This window comes from Dendroctonus ponderosae, unplaced genomic scaffold (assembly GCF_020466585.1).
Source record: "Dendroctonus ponderosae isolate FM_Combo_2020 unplaced genomic scaffold, Dpon_F_20191213v2 Dpon_F_20191213_1, whole genome shotgun sequence".
In the NCBI taxonomy this organism is placed as follows: Eukaryota; Metazoa; Arthropoda; class Insecta; order Coleoptera; family Curculionidae; genus Dendroctonus; species Dendroctonus ponderosae.
Genome location: NW_026017110.1, coordinates 51,541,788 through 51,565,918, shown reverse-complemented (window position 1 = coordinate 51,565,918; position 24,131 = coordinate 51,541,788). Strand labels below are relative to the sequence as shown.

Sequence of the window (24,131 nt, the reverse complement as noted above, 5' to 3'; positions counted from 1 at the left end):
CTAAACAAAAATAAATTAATTTTCTCCCTTTTTGCAAATAGCTTAGAAACGGTGCTTCTCAGAACTAGGGCACCTTATAAAAACTGTCGTAAAATTAGACGCTAAATTTGAAAGCGAGAAAAAAAATAGGGGGTTCCATTTGAAATAAGCAACTTTTTGAGGTTTAAAAACATGCAAGTTTAGAGGTTAATTGCGTGGTTTAAAAGTATTTCCTTATAATTTAAAACATATCTACGCGTAGATCATGATGTTCTGTTAGAATCGCTGAAAACTCTTATCCAAAATTCGCAGCGGGTAGTGTACAGCATCGATTTCTGTGGAACCCAGTAGCTGTCAAAACTTTCACATTTTTACGAATAACTCGGAAATCGTAAATTTTTCAGGTAAAACGTTTGACACAAACTTAACTTAAATTTTGACGACAAATCTGAAAATGAATGAAAAAAGGGGCGGTTCCATTTAAAAAACCAAAGTTGGTAACTACCACACGTTTATGATACACCCCGTATATTGGAAAGTAATTTTAAAATGTGGACCTTTTAAACATGAAAAACTTTCGTAGAACGTATTTTCTTGTAAAGTTCATATTTACTGAGATATCGCACTTTGACGCACTAATGAGCAACCCTGTATATTTCTATTGTGGATCATATAATAACAAATAATATAGATAAGTTCTATATTGTTGAGGCGGATTAATTTTTTTACAAACTGGTTGTTGGGTCTTTCGCCTCAAAAATGTTTGTTGGAGGAGGAGTTGTAGTAGGAGCACTACTCATCAATCTGCAATAAAAGACGTGAGGAAATTATGTCTCATTTTGCCGTCAAAATTTTTTTGGCGAAATACCCAACAAGTAGTTTATAAAAAACCAAATAATATGTACGATACTTGAACTACCGAATTCTGCTAACTTTTAGAGTGGAAAATAACGAATTTTCTATAAAAATAACTCGAATAAATCATCGATACAAAGAAATCAATCATGTTGGAATATCGCTTTGCAGTGAAGAAAGCAGAATTTTGAAAGACATTGCCCGATTATTTCTTAGATGAATTAAACTGCCATTTAAATGAGTTACATTTGCAGAAATTAAACACATGCCTTGAAAATATTTCTTAAATGCTGATGGCAATAAAAAATGTTTAATGAAATGTAAAAACTCGTTTATACGAAAGTCGGACACTTAAGACGAAACGTGTAAATAAACGAATATGAAATTAATAATCGGAGCTCTTGTTTCATGGAACTTCAAGTCTATTTGGTGATGTTCGATACAGATAAAACAATCCTGAACCTCTCAGACATTTAGTGGCGCTGAAAATTGAAGGCAACTTGAACGTTAATCGATCAAAAAAAGCCAATCTTGTATGTATTGTCTATACTATTTGAGTGTTTCAGTTTATTTGAAGGTGAACTAATCAGTTCTCCCAATTGAATGAATTTTACGTTATATTTAAAATTTGGTTCATTATGTTTCATCTATGTCCCTGATATATTACTAAGGGGTGTTTCTATTGAAAATAAAAGCCTCAAATCCAATACTAGACGATAGCATTGTCTTATAAACCTATAGCCGAATGAAACAGTCGTTAGAGTTCTTTCATCCTAAAACACGTCCTGATTTACAGCTTTCTAATCAGCAACTTTAGAAACTTCACTTTTTTAATTAGTTTAGTTTGGCTTGGTAGAACTATCCTAAAACAGAACAGCGAATCCTTTATCCTCAATCAATCCAATTTAAAACTTTGGATTATCTGGCTGTATATTTGGAAAACTGGCTAATTTCGAACTATAGTTTTTATTGGCCAGATTTCGTTGACGACGATAATCGTGAAACTACTTTACTTATTTTTTTATTAACTACGAGTAGCCATTGACATATTTTCGTTGCTTCCTTTTAAACTATTAATATTCGGTTGGTATAATTTAAAAAAATTAATTTATTACATGCTTTTTGAAAAACTTAAGTAGTTAATATAAATGCAGATGAACCAAAATTCGCTAAGACTGATTAATTTGTACAGGGTAAGTATATTTTGGTTGCCAGTCGCTTAGGAGCTCTATCTAGCTAACTACCTTATAATAACAACTAGGTTCATGAGAATAATTATATTTAAGCCAACTTTAGGCTATAGCGATAAAGTGGGGCAAAGTTTGAATTCGTGTGGACCTGAAATAAGTCAATTTCATTAAGTGACTGTATTCGCTAGCAGCCATATTTCATGCAAGCTCATAAATAACTGCCATCATATAAATTTTATTTTATTTTAGAAATCACTTAGTAAGCACTAGCATGCATGGTAGCAAATGGATCCAGATTCCGTCGTATATCGGATCCTAATTCAAACATTTGAAACTCGTAAAATATATCTTTATCTTCAAAGGAAAAATCGGTTATAGTTTATTTCTGCCATTTTATTTTCTCTACGTAGGGTGCTCAGTGCGCGGTTTTCGTTCAATATATGTATTATCAAATACTCACATTAGAGTTTGGTCGAATAACTCTTCTGTGAATATAAAACCTAACCGGGTGGATACCTTCGTCTTTTCAGTAAACAACCTGAAGATTTATTGCTTCATGAACATCGTTATCAGTAACCTAAAGAGACGGGAAAATATATGTATCCATTCGTTTTCTATATGAAATATGCTAATTTCAATATCTGCACATCTCAATTTTTGCATGCATTTAAAAAACACTAATTGCAGTTTCACCCATTTCAATATCTTAACCAAAAGAGTTTAAACATCAATAAGCAAAAATGCAATTAATTAAAAAAAACAAACTACTTTATTGGTCTACGAGTTCACCAGTTATTGGAAAATCCTAGAATCATTGAATTGTGGGCCCATAAAAATCGCTGCTATTTTCTTTAAAGAAATATTTTCAAAAAATTAATGGAATTAGACCGTAGATAAATTATAAGGTTCAGTATGAAGCACATATGTGAGTGAATATATTGCATGTATGTTCATCTTCACAATAAATAGCTGAGCCCCTGAAACATGGAATATTATTAGCATTGCATTAAGGAAATGAAACACCATAATTTTCATACGATGATATACAATTTATATGGCACACTAATTTGTATGGAGTATCTCCTTTGTCACTGTTCTTAGCCTTAAGACGTCCGTCCAATAGTCCAATAATATTTTGGTATTTTAGAAGTAAACAAATATTATTTCAAAAAGCGGAAACCTTGCTTTCTGTGAAACTCTAATTCGCATTTCAATTGTAAACTCAAAAGTCTCAAGAAAAAAGGCGTTGCATTTAAAACGGGAAAATAGAAATAAAACTGCTCCCTTTAGCGTCAAAAGAAACAATCACTCGGAAAGTGTTTTGTGGAAATAAATATCGGAGATCAGCAATGTGCAATTTTGATACAAGTGTTGGAAAACGATTTTAAGCAAGAAAAATCTTTGTTAGAGCGGAATCAAATATTAGCTGGCAACAGAAGGCCAGAAGGAGCAAAGTTATAAAATATCGTAAAAAGCTGAATATTCAGAGAAAGAATTGAGCAAACGAATCCCTTTGTTTCAGATTATTATGTTTCGTGAATGTCTTCAGTCAAAAAGTATATTTGCATTGATTCCTAATTACTTTTTATAAATGATTCAAGCAGATTTTTTGAATATTTGAAATTCTGATCCCGAATAAGGACGATGAGTACATAAATCATATTGACAACTGCTATAGAGTCAGCCTCTGAATCTAAAAGAAATAGGAACAATTAGCTTTCAGTTTTTGCTAAGAGTTTAACAGAACAGTTGGATATTTCATCCAGCCTGGTTTTTATTATCATTACATCAGTCTGGATGGCTTTCTCTGACGTGAATAATATATTCGTGTGGTCACGGTATTAACATATCGGAGAAAAACGCCCGAAGCTCCATTTTATAATCAATTATGCGGAGGAAAACTTTTGACTGACGAAACAAATTATGAAGTTGTCACAAGCAGAAGCAGTTTTTCATGCAAAACGAACATTATGTGTGAGATAATTAGAAAACTTCAAATGAGGATTTGTTGACATGTTAACTGATGTGTTACATAAGGTGTTTTTAAATTTAAAAACTATTTGTGGGCATTAAACAACATTAAACAATACAGCAAAATGGTTTTAACTTCCTCATCCCCAACTTTGGATTCAGAGCCCTACAAATTTGGCGTCAATGTTTTTTTTTAATTATATAGGAGTTATATAACATCTCAACATAAAAAAACGTTTTTTCCGAAACTGTTTTCAAACAGTAAGGTATATATGATACTTTGGTAGTCAACAATTACAAAAAAAAATAAATATTGAAATACACTGTTTCTATTTAACACAAAGCCAAATCCTTTAGATTAACAAAATATAACTAATTATTTTTTTTACTAAATATTTTCATAAAATTTAGTTTCCGTGGAATTAAGAGCACATATGATAACTGGCAACTGAGGAAGACTCTTAAGAAAACGGACCGACAGAGTTTTCAAAATATTTTTCTAATTAATGATTCCGTGCCCGTACACTTTTCTAGAAAATGTACTCGAATTATAGTTTGGGCATAAGCATAAGCAAGTTTAAATTTGCATCCTACGTAAATTACTTCCCTAAGTGATAACACTAAGCAGACTAGACATATAGGAATAAACACAATTTACTCGTGCTGTGGACTATATTATGGTTGTTAACAAATTTTATTGGTTTGCTCATTGAAGACCAGAGGTGTAATTAATTAAATTCCGCAACATTTTCTCACATGTTCTCACTGAATGGTTTTATGGTTACATTCTAAGTGTTGAGACGCAGACGACTTGAATAATATGAATTCAGATGAATTTTTGAACACAAAAATTCGGCAATTTACCACTTGATCGTAATTGGGATCGTTCACTCTGTGAAGCCGAAAATTAACAACATTTGCAGCCAGACCAATTCTACAAATGTTTAAATTACAAAGTTTGAGCCCCAGGACCCAAACACCGGATACAACTGAACACAACTGCGACCTTGGGAGTTGTCATCGTGCACGTACCGATTTCAGCTTACTTTAATTTGTTGTTTGCTGGTAGGGTGATTTCCTCAACCATAAATACAGAAATATTTTGGAATTAGCCCACTTGACGAGCATGATCGAGCAAAGGTTATTGTTCAGTGTAACTTTCAGCAGGTCTAAAATAAATGAATAATAAAATAACTGAATATTTCAATCTCTTTTTCAGGCTCTAGAAAATGAACTTAATGGCTAAAGAATTTACGAATCTTAAAATCATATACGGCTTAGATGTATAGCATGCACATAAATAAAAATATATTTACAGTTTTTAATTAAAGATTAGTGCAAAAATAAAACCTCTTCTGGATGCCTTAAAGAAGCAAAGAAGTTATGCAGTATAATTTTTGAAACCGGATAATTACTTTTAAAGCATAAAAATATTGAATCAGTGACGATAATCAATTGGAATGTGCAAATCAGTGATAAATAGCTAAACTAATTAAATAAGTATATTAATGTCAAAACAGAATTATTTATAAGGAACGATAAGGTGAGAATCGGAGTTTAGAACGTTATTTGCTAGAACAATTCCACCTTGTCTTATAAAGTAGATGTTCATTACGTTGAATAAAGCAGATTGAAACGCGAATTCCAAACCCAATGGTATAATAATATGTTGATACATCTTGTACCATAGACTGTTTTCTTCATTTTATATGAATTTTGCCTTGATAAGTCACTTTAAGGACATACCGTATTTTCTTAATATCCACTGTAACTAAGATTCCGAGGAGTAATAAATAAGGTGCAATAATTCTTAAGATACACGTAAATTGTTGAAGAGAGCACAAAAGCTTCATCAACTCGAGAAAAATTATTAAATGCGACGGGACTATAAATGCTGTATCCTTTTAATAAAAGCACTACTCAGGAAAAGTAGTTAAAGAAATAATGTATTTCACGACAATTAGTTGGGATTAAAGTGTCCCACATAAAAAGTTCGACCTCATTTTGGACACAAGACAATGGTATTATATATGACTAGAGATCCTAACAAATATTTGCCTGCTTTTATCTCGGAAATTATTCCTATTAAATCGACTGCTGAAATTTCGCCAAGTAAAATAAAAGTTTCCTTTCGGGTTTGGTGTTTTTCGAAATTTCCCGAGTTCAGAAAAATCGGCATAAATAAATAAATAAATAATTTTTCTGACACTCTGTCAGAATGTGTCAGAAGAGTGTGCAATCAAACTATCCAAGCAATAAAATTATGTATAATAAAATGTTAAGTAAGTTTTAGAATTCTAATGTTCAATTCAGTTGGAAGTTGCGAGCTTTAGTTCGTACTGGTTCAAATAATTGCATAATGTTGCGTCCAGACCTAACAAGCCAAGCCTGAGCCGAACCTGGACCGTGGCAAAATTAATTTAATGTTTTTGCAAAAGACCGACAGAGGATTGATGTTCTGTCGGTGTTTTGACAAAATATTAAAGGAATTTGCCGCGGATCAGGTTCAGCTCCGGCTCGACTTGTTAGCTCTGGGCGCAGCATTAGATATAAACCTCGGATGTACTTCGAACATGGCATGTCCAACGGAAACGACGCATTTAATTAACTGTGAGGATATTGGCAGTAATTTTCTCTAAGCTGTGTTAAGCTGCATTAGTTTGCCCTATGGTTCCCTTAACAGTTTTTTTTGCAATTATGAACAACATGACCAACCGAAGCAAATAAATGCTGTTAGTAGCTGAGATTAAGTTACAATTCCTTTGGTTGAATAGTTTCTGTCTTTGTCGGATGCGAATGTAAACAACGAGCTGAAAGCTTACGCAATTGTTCTAGGGGTCACACAAGTCAACACGCAATTAAGTAACCGTTTGATGCAATTTCGCATGTACTAATCTCGCAACTATTGTCCGATTGTCGAGATATACGCTTGAACTTAATGTCAGCCCGATCAAAGGAATCATCCTGAGCTTTAGACCTGTAAATCCAAATTAGTTGGACAGATCCAATTTATACCGAGAGCCCTCTTGGAAAATAGTGTTGGACGCAGGGAACCTGGATAAATAAACGACCTGGCTCTTTACGAATTTATATTAGATTATCAGGTTTCGTGTTAGACGTATTGTAAGTGCAATCTTGAACTAAGCATGCATCATTTACACCTCACTAAATTATTTTTAAGATTCTGTTACTAATTCAACTGCTTGATATTGTAAGTAACAGTTATTTAATAGTTCATTGATAAGCTGAACAATATCAAGTCGCTCAGCTATTCGTGCTAACGTTGAATAATTGTTTGCAGGCACATCATGAGTTAGCTGAGTTAACAGTTCTCCCTATTCCCATTATCCGGACAGTAATAAATTCGATAAAGTAAATAATTGTATGGAAAAAATATAATATCTATAGAGGCAAACACTGCTGTGAACTTTCCTAAAATAACACCCCAAAAAGTGAGCCTTGTATGCCACATATTATAAATTTGTCCCTGGAACGCGAATGGAAATTTCGATCTGATCTACAGATTGGAAAACTTTTTCCAATATATAAGAAAGAAAATATAACGCTTAAGTGGATTGCAGCATATTTCGCAAATTACAAAATATGCGTTCAGGGAATATGTAACATGATTGGTTTACATAACGACAGTTAAAGCCTTTATCAGCAATATGAGGTTCATATGTGGTCCTAATTTCAGTAGGTTTAAAGGATATTTCGCTTTTCCCTTACCTAAGGAGAAAACATTGTCGAAGACGTAGTCAACAAATATGACATATGAATCTTAGTGGTCAGCTCCGATTGATAATTACATAAAAACAATATGTCAAATCCGCAGTATTGATCATTTATCTTGGGTCAGTCCGAAATCAATCGAAAATCCCAACATCGAAAGTTCTTTCAAGTCTAGATGGAAACCCTTGTTTATTTATATCTACTTTAAAAGGTAGAGCAATTTGTCTTCCTCAGTTGTATGTTTTCGGTTTTCCAGCCTATCTGGTTAACGTTAGCAAAAAATTTGAAAACTTTAACAAGGGCTTAAAGCAGCGGATTAAATTTATCCTGAAAGCTAGCCGACGGGCGAAAGTAAAAATAATGGTCAAATGTAAATTTTGTATTTGGGGATTGCCGGTAATCCCTTAGGAGCTAATCCGTACATTTAAATTGAAAAAAATTACTTGAGAAAAACATGGGAATGGTCGTCGAATAATTTTGTTTTCAATTATCGTAATCATCACTGGATGACAGGATATCTTTGCAGAATGTGTAAAACCGTTGGAAGTTTATAGCGGATAGTTAACATTTATTATATCAATCAAGTTGAACTAAAGTTTGCAGAAAATTCGAGCCACGTAGTCTTAAATGCAGTGGAAAATTATGACTGACCGAGGCTGCCAGTTAAGAAATTCGCCCATGAATAATAGATAGGAGCTGCTTTTCTGAAGCGTCGTAGGCAATGTTTGGCTTCTTTGTAACTATTCCACTACAAATTCGTCTAGCTGGTTACAGGGCCTGGTAGCAAATTGCTTAGTTTCATTAACTAGCGCTCCTCATAAAAGCAGTTGGCAAATATTCGCAAATATGGACAATTTCATTTACACTATTTATTTCAGCTAATTGTCCCAAGTATTACATGTTTTTACTGTCTATTCCCTAATCATCCGAAATAATAATAGTCAGAGCAGTAGATATTAAAGCATTTTCTTTCATTTTCAGGTAAGATAGCAGTTACAGAAAATATTGGTAAGACATGCACCAAACCCATTACACACGTGGTTTCATTATTCATTCTCGTAAATAGCTCTTCAGATAACCGCACTTTTCCTTTTTTCTTCATAGCATCAAAAATTACGTTCGAATGTCAAACGCTTCTAATTAATTAACAACCTAATTGATATTGTCTATTTTTGAAACATTCTCTTCAATACCCTTTTGGCTAAAGCTAATTAATAGGGGAATATTAGTTATTGTACTTTTACAAATGTGCCAGTAATTAATCAGCCTAATTAACCGCATAACAAATGATTTTACAAGCTCACTATATGTATATTCACCACGGTTCATTCGTCTGCTATTAGGATGTGTTACCAATTAGTGAAAGATTTAATAACATGTGCTCTAAATCATTATCCGTACTGTAGTGAAACTGTATCTATTTTCATTCAAAATCTTGTTTGAAGGTAAATTGTAAGATTAAGGTCCAAATTAAGCTTGATCTCCAGAATTAGCAGCATGTTTTAATCACAAAATGTATGAAACCGGTTTTGGTTTATCATGCCTAGGAATATCTGTAAAAATTGTTAATAGCAGATAATACAGTTTTTGCATTGTATTTAAAGTAAACAATAATGTAAACTTGTAAACCCAGAAAAATGCTCTGCCGTTATTTAGAAGTTTTCTCTCGATATCACTATGGATCGCTTTGACAATGAACAACATACATTTCATTTTAATAGAACAAAAACAATTGACAGACAAACTGTATACAAAAAACGATCGATCAGTAAAATGATGCACATCCAACTGAAAGGGATTTTTTCGCGGCTTAAGCGGACAAGCAATTTTGTGGAATAAGAATAATTAACTGCGTCCTACCGAAAGCAGTAAATTTTTCATATTACAAAAAACTGTTTGTCCGCTTAAGCAGTGAAAAAGTCCCTTTCAGTTTAGAATTTTCGGACCCGAATATTCCGTGGCTCTACAACCCCGGGTGGTCCTTAGGTGCGCTTTGATGTTGTCACACCACCTCATTCGGGAGCGACCCAAAGGTCTTCGCCCTATTGGTGTTCCTTCCCAAGCTCATTATATCATCCGTATGTCAGGCTGCCTTTACACATGACCAGCCCATTGCAGCCTTCTTGCCTTTATCATCTTCACAATATCTGGATTTTTGTATAATTCTGATATTTCCTGATTGGTTCTTGTTCGGTATTGCTGACACTAGACTGCGCAATGGTACAAAAATCTTGCGCAGAACTTTTCTTTCAAAAATTCTGAATTTCCGATCGTTTTCTTTCGGGTTAAGGTTTCGCTAGCATACATAACGTCGGTCGTATAATCGTTTTATAAATTATATTTTTTTTCTTCGCGAGATGTCTTTCGATGTAGAGCATAGAGACTGATCGTAGTGCATAGAGACATTTGTTTCTACGTTGAATTCGCATTTTAATTTCTTCTGTCATATTTTTTTCTTGAGTTATTGTGACTCATAAATACTGAAAAGCTGCGACCCTCTCAAAATTGTATTCCCCCATAGTGACATTTTTGCCCACTTTATATCTACGTCCTATTCTGTTGGTGTGCACATACTTGTTTTTTTCTTCGTTTAGTGGGTACACAGTCAGTACCGTGTATCCACCACGTCAATATCATCGGCGAAAGCCAGTAGTAATTTTGGGATATCCCGACTAAAAAGTTTAACGTTTATTTCAGTGGTTCTTGTTACTTTCTCAAGAGTAATGTTGAATAAAAACGACGGCTATCTACCTCAAAAGGGTCGGAAAGTATGTCCCCGATTGGTATTCTACTTTGGGAACCGTTTCCACACATCCTGATAATATTTATAAGTTTCTTAGGGCTGTCTATTTCCGCCATAGCATCCCAAAGTTTAACACTGTCGTATGCTGAATTTTATCATTATATTACTAGCTGCAGCCAGGCCGCCCAGTCTCAATCCCTTATTATTTGACATGTCATGAGGACTGTGATTGTCAACATGCGGTTTCACGAAATCCTTCTTACCAATCTCAGTTGATATGAAGGAATGGTTGTACCAACTGCCTCTCAAACCGATGAAGCAAATGCGTTCACTTATTGATTTAAATACCGTGAGTAAATCCACGAGACGGTCTACCACTACAAATCCCGTGTCGAACTCATGAGTTAACTGACCACCTATCCCCATAAATTGATGAACCAGCAGATCATATGTTCGTTTGGAAACAATAACTACCAAGGAGATGGGCGGAGGCCAGTCAGTCAGAAGCAGGCAGTCAACCAGTAATTTTCATGAGCTATTTGTAATCTAACGAAATAAGATTGTTTTTAAAAAGGGCACTCGCCGATATCATCAGTTAATTCATGCCTGTTTTGTTGGCTGCAACTGAAGTAAACCATGAACCTGCTAACTCTTACACTTCCAGACTCCGGCCACCTTAATAAGCCGTTGCCAGACAAAACCATGACAAAGACTACTGATATTTGGGAGCGAGATTCAAATATCCAAAATATTAAAATTTAAATAATATCCGAAATATTGCTAACCTAACCTGACAAACTTGTTTACTAAATCCAAATTACAAAGAAATATCGCTTGAAATCAAAAGATTATTAATTTTAATAATCTTTTGATTTCAATTCATATTTATATTCTATATATTTCAAGCAATAATTTTATTGCTTACAACTACCTGCATTTTCCAACAGGTTAGCAGACAGGTGGACCACTATTTAAAACCCCTTTTTAACCGTTACAAATCAAACCAGTTACTCTCTTGTTAATGGTATCTATATGTAGTCACTGTTTACTTTTTCCGAACTAGTAGTAGTACTACTAGTAGTAGTAGTAGTAGTAGTCTCTAAAAGAAAGATTGCAAAAAACAGCATTGTATTTCAGTGCCCTGAAGATGATTTCAACAAAGGGTCAAAATGCCGACAAAAGTGAGAAGAAACTTCCTGTGTTTAATTTGTCCCGTAAAATACCCACCAAAAAATTAATAACATTAAGCAAATACGGACACTAAAACGAAACCTTTCGAAGTACAAGATAATACTTGAAGGGTGTTTTGTATCCTAGCTAGACGACCATTACGTAATGTTGTTTAATACCAAGTAAAATATAGGCAAAAGAAACAATATAGAGAAAATATAATTGCAGGAGGCCCAAGACGGATGTTCTCACGATAAATATTACTTGGCCGTGAACATTTTTGGACAGTTTTATTAGATTGTAGCTCGTGAATTAGACTATGAACGTAAGTTCTTAACGGCACACTTTAGTAATAAAGAACTTATTCAAGGTGTATTAAAGCGGGCTGTTTGCATTTAGTCATAACATCACGTACAAAGCTTATAAAGTGTATGAAATTGGATACGTTTTTTTCAATTCTGTAAACTTTATTATTTATTAGTATCAGAACTTAAACTATTAAGTTCGCATAAAAAATTATAAAATTATCTATTTATAATGACCAGATTTTCAGTCAAATGTCGAACGGTATGAAATTAATCAATTTTTATGCACATTAAACACATCTAGGATAAATCCCAATAACTTTTCAGTGTTATGAAATTAGTAAAAATTAAAAACTTGGGAAATAATCTCAGAATGACTAAAAGTGTTAAAGGTGCATTAAACATCGAAACTACTTGAAGTAGGCGATCGTAATTTTCCATACAATCCAACGCTATTTGTCATTCGAGGTACAATTTAAGGATTTTAAACCAATGTTACAGTTCAATTAAGGAAGACAAATTAAACTACTGGAATAGCCCGCAAAAAATTAATCTGAATTAAAACCGATCCGAAGCGAAGGTCGTTTTGACAAGAAACTGATAGAAGAGGTCTGCCTTGGATAAATGGGTTGCTTCAGGTTATTGATAACCGTTGAACAGAAGCCGACGACAAAGTTAGATTGTTTGTTTACTAGCATGACTAATGAATGCATGACAAATTGATGGGTATCTATGAAAACATAGGAAATTTGGACCGATTGTCCTGGAAACGTTTTCATAACTTCAGTCCCGCTAGTAATAAATGGTTACCAATAATCATGTGAACTGAAAGACATGACTTGTAAAAAAATCTAATGATCGTTTTTATTACAACATTCCCACAAAGAAATGAGGAAAATTCACAAAAAAAATGTAAAAAATAACTCATCAATCATATAGAACGTACGCCACATTCTCTAAGAAACTTTTCTCAAATGTGGCCTACAATTCTAAGAAATACTGAAGGGAAGTTGTTATCGGTAAAGTACTCTGAACCTAGATTAGGTTGAGATTAGGTTAATAGCATAGACGTGTCCTTAATGTTCACTCAGTTTTGCTTGTTTGTTGATTACTACAAAATTAAATGTTTTACGACAATTCTCCGCTGAAAATGAAATATTGATCTACGTGGTAGACAAATGATTGCAATTTTGAATTTTAAGCTACCTATTTATATTTTAAATTTCCAATATTTTAAACAACAATTCTATTTACAAAACAAAAAACATTTCTATTTACTTGTAAAATGACTTAAATGAATTTAAGATATTAAATTAATTTAAGGTTTTCTGATAAGAAAGGTTTTCTTCGCCATTGGCAAAACCAAACATGTATTTTCAACTTCTCAACTGACTATCAAATCGGTGCCAAAAGTAAACTGGTTTAGTTTAAGTCTGATTAGTATACAGAAAAGTGGTTCTTTTACGCCAAGCTTGGCCTAATCAAATTTTAGTTTTATATTCCGTTAAGTGAGCTTGAAAGGCAAATCTTAGATGAATGGTATTGATTGAAATTCAGTCGAGACGGAAGGCACGGTATAAAAATACTATTAGTAAAATGTAAATCGAATTCATTCCCTTTATTGTAGCAATCAATAACAGACAATTAGGGTGTTCTTTCTTCCCATTTCGTTCGGTTTCAATTTGTATAAATATTAACTAAATCCCTTTAAAATAATGACTGTGCATCTGAAATATTCGAGAGAACAATATTCTGTTTAAGTACAGCTCTAGAAACTGAATAGAATCGATGCTCCAATTACAGTGTGTATAAATAAATGGAAATTAACGTTGTAAAAGAAACATTTAACGTGTGCCGAGCAGGCAATATATCTCACACTTTTCCATACGCATCAAAGACTCGGTTTCGAATTTTTGTAAAATATTAGGCAACCTCTTAACATGTAAGAAAGGCGAAGAGATAAACGAATTTCTCAAATGTCGAGACCGGAATTTGAACTCCTTGGGCTAAACTGGGTTCGTGAAGTTTATGGGAAAAATTCTTATATGGTTTCCTTGCTAATATAGGGGATTATTTAAACATTGCTGGAGTGTTTTAAATTGTTTTTTCCTAAACCATGTTCACCTCAGGTTTCGTTTGTATCCCCTTTACCAGGCTGATTTTTACACTTTCTTCAGTAAACAGGTTGCAATTTTATTATTTATTCACTCCAGAACGATCATTCTCTGAGTCAGACGAAATAAATCTCACAAATGCTCTATGCTACGCAAAGCCCGATTTCAAGTACATCGTTTTTTAGATACAGGGTGATTCGAAATTGGTGTTGCCTGGCGGTTTCTTACAGCTTCTGTTATGTTACTGTGGCATTTCCCCAAAACTAATCGCATATCCGCAAATTCGTGAAAGGAGCTTCAAAGTAAGTCACAGTTTGACAAATTATTGTTATTATTGACAAGGGCTATCTACCCTGTAACTATCTGTTGATGATAAAAAAACATTATTGCCGCTTTGATTTTCCATCAAAAAATTGTAGAAGAGAACTTTTTTAATACCAAAAATTTTCTTAATTTCAAGCAAAGATCGTAATTTTTCTTTTTGAATGTTTAAGTATTCCAATATGTTACCAACTAAACATGGAACACTTTCAAAATAATGCTTAATAACAATGTTGAAATTCGATTTTCAACTGTTAAGTTCTTCTAGAAATTATCGAAAAAATGTTTCTATATTTTTCTCGTTCTTTTCAAGTGAGCCCCTATTACCCCTTAAAAGGAATGACGCCAATTTTTAATCACCCTGTAGATGTATACATTTTTATGATACCATCAAACAAGCGTTGTAATGTTTTACTATAGGCGAGATCGGGTACAATTATAACGCGGTACAAATGTAACAACACTTCCAAATCTTCTATTTCCTACCGCACAAAAATTGAAACATTTCCAATAAACAAATAATTAACATCAAGGCATTAGCCGGAAGTTTGTCAGTTGGAATTGATATTTTTTTATATTGGTAAGTAATTCTTTAATACTTTAGTAGTATTTATCTAATTCCGCCGGCGAAACTAAGCGAAAGTAGACACATGTTAAAAATCTATTGGTGGGCAGCAGCGTCTTGTAGCGTTGATGAAGAGAAACTTCAGACTCAGCGTTACAATGGATGTGGGAGGCGCAGCTGTAGCAGCTTCAACTACTCCCAAACTGCGGTGCAGAGGGGAAATGGAAATCGCACTATTCAACGCACCTTCCATTGCCTTTCAACACGGCAAAAGTAAATATTACCCTATCGTCGACATCAACAGTGAGTGACCACAATTCTATCGCAATCAAACTGCAGTTTCATCGCTTTATCAGACCACGTAATTCGGGAGCACGACGCAAATTTCTGAATCCTCCAACTAATGGAGGAGAGAAGGAAACACAAGGATAGAGACACAAACAAGTATAGAAAAGAGAATAGGAAAGTGAGAACAGAATGCCGCAAAGCGAGGGAACGTGTGCTAACGGAAAACTGTGGTGACATAGAGACGTTGCGAGAAAAGCATGACTTATTTAACTTTCACAAAAAAATCAAATTGCTTACATATATACAACGTAAACAAGGTCGAGGTATCTTGAAATATCAAAAAAATTAAATTATTGTTGAACTTAACGAGAAGATGAAGAAATGGGAAGAGTATCCTAAAATCCTTTCAACAATTGCTGAAGAACATATTTCACGGAAGCAGTCAGTAAGTTAACTAAGTATGTCAAAGTGACTTAAAAGTGAACACGAAAGGAAAAATTTTAAAGAGCACGGAAGTGATAAGAACGCGGATCAAAACAAGTTGCAGAAAAAACATGTTGGGAATATCAGATGATTGAGATGAAGATTCACTGTGCCCTGACCYGTGGACCAAAATTTTAGTTACACAGTACAGTGTATCAAATCTAAGAAATGAGCTTACGAAAGTCATGCTGATAAACCACGTTTCGAATTTTTTTATTGTTTCAATTGAGATAGCGACGACGAAAGCAATTATGTAGTGYTTAATTTTCTAGAACCAAGACTTTTTGYATCGCATATAAATTGTTACCTTAAAATTAATATTTTTTGAGCTAATAGATAAATATTAAGTATCGAAGTGTGTTTTTATTCGAAAATATTACGGTTTGCTTTCGAAATCACCCTTGTTATATTTGTCCCTCGTATGTGTCACACCATGTATTGTGCCTTTTATCTTGATTTTAAAGTTAAACATTCTGATATAATATCAAATAAAAGTTTAGTGTTTAGTCTAAGCTACATAGTAGCACTTTATTTGACAGYTRTWWTWCAAAAGTCACCTTTGACAAARTCAGAAGTMAAWRTAATACATTTGCAMCMGATCTCTCCTATTCCCAATTTAATAACAATCAAAGTAAAATGGGWATTTTTCAATGGGTTTTTGATCTGAATATGCAATGCTGGTATTACAGTAACAGACGGAGCCCATCGTAGTTTGCCATATTATTTTATTCGAATCGCTACTTAAGATGTTTCATTTCTTGGTATCTAAAGAATGGAAGTGCAGCGCAGCGCTTTGGTTACGCCGAGATACCGTAAAAAGTTGAAACTATTCCAAAAGTTAGCTTTAATGAAAATGTTGATTTCAAGCCGTATTTGAGAGAACTCACAACGAGAATGATAACTTTACAGTTGCAGTAATTTCATATTACTCCTTATTTTACGCCCACCGATTCTGTTTACTTGAAATTGGGGGTGAAAATTAACTTGTAAGTCCCAATTTCATAGCCGTAAACATAAACTATAGAGATTGATAGTTGTTTTCGACAATTTTGCGTCAACCCTACCACTCTAGCCGCAAATATTTAATCTCAAATCGTTGGAATATTTTTGGTTCTATCTCAAAGCTCATTTATATGTGGCCGAGAGCTATATGTATTTTACCCAAGTTTAAAATATTGGGTTAACGGAAAATCCACAAATATTAAATATTCTTAGAGATTTCGGGGTGAGGGTTATCATATGATATGAAGCATCTCTCTGACGTGTGCAGGAAGTTTAATGTGAAGCGAAAGTCTATTAAAAGGAAAATGCGGGAATCAAAGCGTCATAAAATGGAATATAATATCCGTATCCGAAATAATACAACTATTTATGGATGTAGTATTTTATCAAATAATATCAATTAAACACGCATAGACTTCTGTTTTACGGAAAGAAATATATAGGAATTCGAAAACCCTTATTGCCGTTTAATTCCGAAGCGAATTAATGATTTAGAACGCCAGTTTCATTCCTATTCAATGCAAAATACTTAGCGAAACTTAGTCAACTAGTTAGCTTCATTATCTATCGCAATTAAGCTTAATAATAGTCTAAGGTTACTTAAACTGACTTTTGAAAAGTCTCGCCGCCTTTTGATAGATTTGATTGCAGCGTAATTTCGCTTGTTGAGAAGTTTTCCATTTTACTAGCTTCCCCTAGGCGTTTTTCATTCTACTTATTAAAGGAGACTAATAGTTTCCTTAACAAAAAAAGAATCCTAATAAGAGCAGTTGAAAATTTTTTACAAACTGAATAACATTCTGCATTTTTCAAGTATTTAAATTGAACTAAAACTAAGGCACAATTCACTGAAAATTCAACAAACTTTACGCAGCAAAGCTGGCAGTTTGCAATCGGTTCGACGAAAATCCACAGCGCCGTCTCGTTTCGGGCACGTTTTTCCCTTACCTAGTTTGAGCGAGATATCTGTATAGTCTCACGTTGAAGCTGATCTGGATTGCACGTGCGACCGATCCAGAATATCCTTCCGATGCAATAGAGAATGACCGCGCTTGGTGCAGCTTTTCTTACCATAGTGACTTTCAAATTTTATATCACCACGGAGCATCTCTACTTGCTTGAACTGCTCACCTTAGTTATTGGTAAGTCAGATGAGTATCAGATGTGCAAGTTATTGTCATAAAAGAACAGACTTTATCCGGAATTGTCGCCAAACGCATATAAATAAGCTGAAACTAAATGTATTGAAACGCAAGTGATTATAACGTATTCTTGGGCAAGAACTTATGAAAAACTAAATCAATGTGTTAAACAAAGGAAAACTGTATTTTTTACTAGATGCCACACCAAGTGTACATGCTCAGATGGCGGATAATTGAATGTAGGTTATTTTTGCAAAAAGATCTGCAAAACTATATGTTGAAAAAATATATTGAAAGTACAAATAAAACCGTCCATTTAGGCGATTTAGGGACGTTGAAAAATGTTAATTGTAATCTGCCCAATTGCAGCCTTTATAAATTTTCCTATTTTATTAATACACATGTTTTCATTATATTAGGTCTTAATTTCGTAGACTTTGTTGCTTGAGATAGCGCGAATATTTACAAATCGTTTATAATATGAACGTTGTTCTTATTAGGTACATTTTTACGTTCAGTTAACTCAATTTAAATCAGCTAGACTTCGACATGTTAACTGAAGCTTAGTGCTGTTTACTTGAACTTTAATTCCAAATTCTACTTTAGCACCACTTTGTTTGAATATGTATTTGGAGATCAAAAATGCATTTACTAATTATTAAATGTAGAAATGCTTCCAGAGATCGATTATTATTTAAAAATGTACTCAGAAAGGTTCTACTATAATTTCAACACATATATAAATGTTTAAATAAAAATGTTTAAACCAATTAGTAATTTGTAAATGTTAAGGCAGGTTATCGATATTAACCAGCTTTAGTGAGATATAATAATAAAATATTTTAAAGTGCACTTAGAAGTGTTTATTTCATGGTTGCATACTGGGAGCCAAAATTATAATATTGGAAAATATCGCATAATGGCGTGCATGGATGATGCGAAAGCCAAAATAAACCTTTTCATTCGACTGAAAAATGCATTTTTCTATTTTTTCTATATTCACGGGGTTTATTTCGAAAGCATGCAGAATGCAACAATAGCTGCAAGAATGTATGCATTAAGCTGCCTGAAAAGCAATGATACAGTGAATGGATTTTTACTTTTAAGTCCATTTTAAGTCTAAATATGTCTGGTTTGGGGCAAGCGATTTAAAGAAATTGAATTTCGTATAGAAGGGTCTATTTTGCTCTATCATCTGCACTCAAAATGTAATCAATTAAGTTTTTCTCCCATCACAAAAACTCAGAGTTCCAATAGTGGAAATATTATTAAGTTTCCGACAAATAAGACCGTTTTGCTGGCACTTTTAAATTAAAGATATTAGTTTTTCCTTATAACTTCTTCTGATGGTTTTTATTCTTAATTCGCAGATCACTATTTGTAGCAAATTGTCTCTACTTGATATTCTATCTCTAGCTAGTTGATATTCGAACAGACTTTCTAAAGAAGTTAAGTTCTACGGAAACGAGAAATGTCAGCAATTCATTCCAGTGAAATATAAAGAAAAATCTCATTGAGCAATGACGTCAAAGTCCGAGAGTCCAACTTGTAATGAATATTTATCTTCTGAGATAGAAGTTTTGCTCAAATTTAATAAATGAGTTCAAGCTGAATTTAAATGGCTTCTTAGGAACTATATGATTATAGGCGATTAGAGAAATGTACACTGTTTCGTACAATGGAAAGACGTGCAGTTAAAACCAGATCTAATGTAAGCATTTTAATTCCCTAAATTATCCAATCCCGCTAAAAAAACGTTATTCTAAATGAGTTTGTTTTAGTAGATCAAAAGGACGATTATAGTCTGTAAAATTCATATGCAAAATTACAGATTTTCGGCAGATGCATAATTGTTATGGCAAAACCTTCAGCACTGTGTATAAATACAGGCAATAATTTTAATAAATTTGTAAGTCTTCTGCAGATATTCAAAATAACAAACAGTATTATATCCATTTTGAATTAGCTTCTAGCTAATTCAGTAAAAAGTAAAACAGTAATTGTCAATTACGAAGGGGCGTCAAAGAAGTAAATCTGCCACTTCCAATCATTAAATGTCTTGTCAGAAGCAATATGACAAAACTGTTGATACGGGTTTTCGATCGACGGAAAATAAAAATATTTTAATTACTGAAAGTTCCGGTCACGCACTTCCTATCTTGAGTTAATAGGCTTAAAGTGACGCAGCTTTATTGGAAAATGTATTTTCAAAATGCTATGGAATTTATTAAGTTTGACGTCTTATAAATTAACTCTCCTAAATATTGTAATAAGTAAAAGGGGTGGCTGATGAGAGATATTTCCAAACTCCGGTTGATCCTTTAAGATAATAGAACTGGATAATTTAAATATTTTGTTTTTCCCTTCATTCCTCAAAGTAATAATTAAATTGGGCCCTTTAATTTTGTCTCAAAAATATTGATATTGTTTTATTCAATGTGTGCGTAGTTCTAGAAGCGATGTTGAGCATTAATTGAAAGGGTTGATTGGAATTTGATTGTCCAATTAACCCAAGATTACGGAAATGAGGGTTGATGTATTAACCATGTCTGAGCAACTTTAAATATTCTAAATCCACGCATTTGAATACAAAGCAAACAAAATATGTAATCAAAATTCAAGGCTCGAATTTGTTCTAAATCCGGCTCGATTTAAAAATTAATATAACTGATGCCCCTAAATTCAACGAAGAAAAATCCCGTGGGAATGAAACGCCTGGTAATCTGGAAACTCTTTACATGATTTACCTGTTAGAAAATTTGTATAACTTGGGATTTGGATAAAAAGTTTAGTTTCAAGCTGTAGATTGTGTATACAAATTTCCCCAAGGTGTACAGGAAGGAAATACGCATTCACTGCTATGAGGATAAAGTTCTCCGTTCTATTTTAACTTAAATTATTTTCCGTCACTTCGAGTTGTATGTATTCTCGTTGAAATACATTAAAAGCGACTTAAATAAGTTTGCACTTTTTTCCTAAACTGATCTTTGTTCAAAATATAAAATTGTTGAATTGGACTTCCGAACGAGGTTTCCCTTTAAGAGATACTGTCAGAAATGGCTTGGCACCCAAAACAAACGGTTCAAACCACAGCGGATATCAGAAACCCTAATGAACTAGTTTTGAACATAACAATACAGTCGGCTTCCATAACAATTTATGATCAAGTTCAACAGTGTAATTTAAACCAAAGAAGCTTTAGAAGCGGAAGCTTTGAGTGAAATAAACAAGTACATATGCTTTGCAGCAGGTATTCAGGATTTGCCAAAGATTATCCAGTTGCCAGTAAACATAACATAATCTGTAAGAAGCTTTGCAAGTTATAATAACTTCCTGACACGATCGTTGAAAGGAAAAAGACAAAAGTGCTCTATCTCTGAAACGTGATTTTTCAGTAATTTATAATAATTGCATTCGCTGCATTTTAGATAAAAGCATGCTATTTATTGGCCCCATGCAAAGTGGCCATTTACATGTCGCAAAATTAAATTTACATTCATTGAACCAGAAAATAATAAACATTTCCTGGTCATTGCACCAGGGAATGTTTAAAATTACCAGGAATGTTAGAAGGTACAGATTATTTGATTTATTTGTCTAGTAAATATTAACAATTTTTTTATGCATTGCCCTTTGGGGCAATAAACATAATTGAAAAATGTATGCCAAGGCTTAAAGCAGCAAGCAACAACGCTACACATAAAAACTGATGATGGTGGAAAAATACACCGAAACGTATTTTAATTGATAAATAGAGACAATAAATGACTGAAACCCAGGAATTAATTTTGATTTGGAATTGAAACACAGTCAGGAAAGTATATACAATGAATAAACAGAATGTAACTGAATTCCAGAGTAGGCCTGGGTAACTCAGTGAGTTGGTGCAGTGGTGCGCAAATGGCTTAGTGTGCAAGCTGATGCACCAGCGCAGTAACTCAGCTGCTTTGCTGGGAAAATGTTGTTGACCTTTTTTTTTTAGTAGTTGAAAAAATACTGACAATCTTAGGCTAATACCCGCCAAAAAATATAAAATAATTTTTCTTAGAACCTTAAAAATGAAAAAAATTTAAATCCCTTTTCAGATTCGAATTGGGGACAAAAATCAAATAATTTTTTATCAAGCCAAAAAGAGAATACGCGATAGTTTACAATAAATTAGTTGTCACTCCCATCCATCCGAAAACTATACCTTTTCTAAAAAAACTGTGTTTTGTACGGTTTCACTTAAAAATACTAACAATCTGGAGGTCTTTTACGGGAACAATTACACAATAAATTTATAGCCTTGTAGAAATTTTACAAAACATTTTTCAGTGTCGAATTCGGGACAGAAACAAAAATAAATTTGTTCCGTTTGATTTTTTCGAAAATCATTCAGATTTTCTCAAAAACCAATCACAAAACTGAAAGTTTTTAAACAAAACCGCCAAAAAACGTTGTTTTCTGATGCTTTTTTTTCTTTTCTCACAATCATGAGCCCGTTTCATAAAAAATTATAAAATTAGTTTTGTTAGAAAATTCGCCCCATTCGTCGCTTTTCAGGGAATTTTACAAAACTCTTCTCAGGTTCGAATCTGGCACAAAAACCTAATAGTTTTATTCAGTTTTTAATCGAAAGTAATTAAGATTATCTTCAAAAAACGACCAGACAGCAAAAGTTATTTGGAAAATTCGTCACCCCCATAGCTCTTATGATTTTGAAATTTTCTTAAGCAATTCTTTCTCCTCAAAAAACGCATTATTTGCAAAACTTTACTTACGAATGCTGACAATCTTCTTTATTTTATTAAACCCTAATCATCTTTGCTGGGTTTTTTCCCAAAAATATTTCCCCGAACAGAACAAGCAAAACTTTATAATCAATTATTTGAAACTCTCGTCACCTGCATCGCTGTGAATATACATTTTTTTAAATTCTGGTTTCTTCAATTTTAGGTCAATCTCTAAATACAAAAATGCCTTTTTTTCTATCGTTTTACGGTAAAGTACTGGAAGACTGAGAGTCTCTTTTGCAAAAAAATTAGGATATCGATTTTACAAGAAAACTCGTCGTCTTTATCGTTTGGTCTTCTATTGGTATATTTTTAATACCAGTTTTTGGTTTGAATTTGGGAAAAAGTCGAAACAAAGTTCTCTTGTTTTTTTTTCCAAAAATTTAATTATTAATAATCAGAGAAGCCAAAAACATATAACCAACTATTTGGAAAACACGTCACTCTCAACGCTCTAAAGAATTTTTATGATTCTACTTATAAATTTCTGGTTTTTGCGGTTTTAGACCAAAAACCAAAAATACCCTATTTTCAAATCATCGTATCTTTTTTTAGATGTTAAAATTCCAGTCCCGGGTCTCGTAAAGCTTTAATCCGCTTTAATTAATTACTTATAACTCATTAACCGATGAGTAAGAATTCATTGACTCAGAGAGCGGCAACAACTCAGAAACTCAACACAGTGTTACCCAGGCTTATTCCGAAGCAAAAATAAATTTTCAAATTCAAATTCAATGGCAAACAGAAATTAGAGGGAGTCACCCAACATTCCACTTATTGCACTTGAAAATATACACCCGCAAACCGAACTATGTTGGAGCTATTTAAAAATATCCGTCAAAAACCTTTTTAAAATCGTATAATGAATGTCGGCCGAAATCGTATTTGTGTGCTCATTCCAAAGCGATTCAGGCAGACAAATTCAAATTTCCGGTTTTTCGCACAAGTACAACAACGTATATACAGGATGATTCAAAATTGGCGTCATTCCCTTTAAGGAGTTATAGGGGCTCACTTGGAAGGTACGAGAAAAATATTGAATTTCTTTTTTCGATAATTTGTAGAAGATATTAACAGTTGAAAGTCCAATTTCAACTTTGTTATTAAGCATTATGTTGACAGTGTTCCATATTTAATTGGAAGCGTATTGGAATAATTAAGCATTTAAAAAGAAAAATTGTAATCTTTGCTTCAAATTACGAAAATTTTTCATATTACAAAAGCTCTTTTCTACAATTTTCCGATGAAAAGTCAGAGCGGCCATGATGTTTTTTGTCATTAACAGATAGTAACAGATGGATAGCCCTTGTCAATATTAACAATAATTTGTGAAACTGTGATTTACTTTGAATTTCCTTTTACAAATTTGCGGATATGCGATTAGTTCAGGGCAAATACTACAGTAACAGAGCAGAAGCTAAAAGAACTCACGCCAACAAAGAGCGAAGAGCGTGGTTCCAGGAAGATAGTGGACGACAATAGGTGTTCGGGTTTCA

The 24,131-nt window shown here is 33.4% G+C and overlaps 1 protein-coding gene and 1 long non-coding RNA gene across 4 annotated transcripts in view; one reads left to right on the top strand and one right to left on the bottom strand.

Annotated features, from left to right (window-relative positions):
* Positions 1-24,131, top strand: part of LOC109537191 (hemicentin-2) — a 295,811-nt gene that overhangs the window by 212,626 nt on the left and 59,054 nt on the right. Inside the window, exon 1 of one of the 3 annotated variants that reach the window (XM_048669068.1) lies at positions 17,704-17,860. The exons of the other annotated variants lie outside the window; for them this stretch is intronic. Within the exon in view, the coding sequence (XP_048525025.1) occupies positions 17,761-17,860 (100 nt within the window). The 5' untranslated portion in view covers positions 17,704-17,760. Of the gene's footprint in view, positions 1-17,703; positions 17,861-24,131 lie in introns of those variants that run through there. 3 annotated transcript variants of the gene reach the window in all.
* The window catches only part of LOC125505375, a 47,065-nt gene that overhangs the window by 10,678 nt on the left and 12,256 nt on the right, over positions 1-24,131 (bottom strand). The window lies entirely within an intron of this gene.